The sequence below is a fragment of the Stereum hirsutum genome (genome assembly GCF_000264905.1).
Source record: "Stereum hirsutum FP-91666 SS1 unplaced genomic scaffold STEHIscaffold_40, whole genome shotgun sequence".
In the NCBI taxonomy this organism is placed as follows: Eukaryota; Fungi; Basidiomycota; class Agaricomycetes; order Russulales; family Stereaceae; genus Stereum; species Stereum hirsutum.
The window spans coordinates 5797-7154 of record NW_006763170.1 but is presented as its reverse complement, the minus strand read 5'-3'; the positions used below and the strand labels follow the sequence as shown (position 1 = coordinate 7154).

The 1358-nt window shown below is 48.6% G+C and overlaps 1 protein-coding gene across 1 annotated transcript; it reads right to left on the bottom strand.

The window, feature by feature from the left end:
- Positions 1-382: 382 nt before the first annotated feature.
- Positions 383-997, bottom strand: STEHIDRAFT_164049 (uncharacterized protein; the record flags this gene model as incomplete). The annotated part of the gene is made up of 1 exon (XM_007311780.1): positions 383-997. One exon carries the CDS (start codon positions 995-997, stop codon positions 383-385), a length of 615 nt encoding a protein of 204 aa, XP_007311842.1.
- Between the last annotated feature and the right edge of the window lie 361 nt (positions 998-1358).

The following is a 1358-nucleotide window of genomic DNA, read 5'->3' as shown; positions in this document are numbered from 1 at the left end:
GTTTTCGAGGTGTGGGGAACGGTTGTGAAGATGTGATGTGAGCGTCGGAGATGTAGAAACGGTTCAGAGAGACGTCGGTGAGACGTGATAAATCGGGCAGAGTCGATGTCAGCGAAAAATATGAACGTGTTGCGTAGGAGCGTGTTTCGAGATGGATGTGACGTGTTTTTCATAAGCAGGGACGTGGAGAAGGAACGGTGTAAGGTCGAAGTCGTGTTTTTGGGGTATTTTCGTGTCAATTTTGATGGAGGCGTGAAACAAATGATGGAGCGAGGGTTGGATGTGGGTTTGAGCGTGACGGGATGAGAAATACGGCAAAGATGTTTGAGAGCGTTGTGGATAAGGTTGAGTGGGTGTGACGAGGGAGCGCGAAGGATGTGTATTACGTGTTAGTGGAATAGGGTGTGTTTGTGATGTTTTCGAGGTGTGGGGAAGGTTGTGAAGATGTGATGTGAGCGTCGGAGATGTAGAAACGGTCAGAGAGACGTCGGTGAGACGTGATAAATCGGGCAGAGTCGATGTCAGCGAAAATATGAACGTGTTGCGTAGGAGCGTGTTTCGAGATGGATGTGACGTGTTTTTCATAAGCAGGGACGTGGAGAAGGAACGGTGTAAGGTCGAAGTCGTGTTTTTGGGGTATTTTCGTGTCAATTTTGATGGAGGCGTGAAACAAATGATGGAGCGAGGGTTGGATGTGGGTTTGAGCGTGACGGGATGAGAAATACGGCAAAGATGTTTGAGAGCGTTGTGGATAAGGTTGAGTGGGTGTGACGAGGGAGCGCGAAGGATGTGTATTACGTGTTAGTGGAATAGGGTGTGTTTGTGATGTTTTCGAGGTGTGGGGAAGGTTGTGAAGATGTGATGTGAGCGTCGGAGATGTAGAAACGGTCAGAGAGACGTCGGTGAGACGTGATAAATCGGGCAGAGTCGATGTCAGCGAAAATATGAACGTGTTGCGTAGGAGCGTGTTTCGAGATGGATGTGACGTGTTTTTCATAAGCAGGGACGTGGAGAAGGAACGGTGTAAGGTCGAAGTCGTGTTTTTGGGGTATTTTCGTGTCAATTTTGATGGAGGCGTGAAACAAATGATGGAGCGAGGGTTGGATGTGGGTTTGAGCGTGACGGGATGAGAAATACGGCAAAGATGTTTGAGAGCGTTGTGGATAAGGTTGAGTGGGTGTGACGAGGGAGCGCGAAGGATGTGTATTACGTGTTAGTGGAATAGGGTGTGTTTGTGATGTTTTCGAGGTGTGGGGAAGGTTGTGAAGATGTGATGTGAGCGTCGGAGATGTAGAAACGGTCAGAGAGACGTCGGTGAGACGTGATAAATCGGGCAGAGTCGATGTCAGCGAAAATAT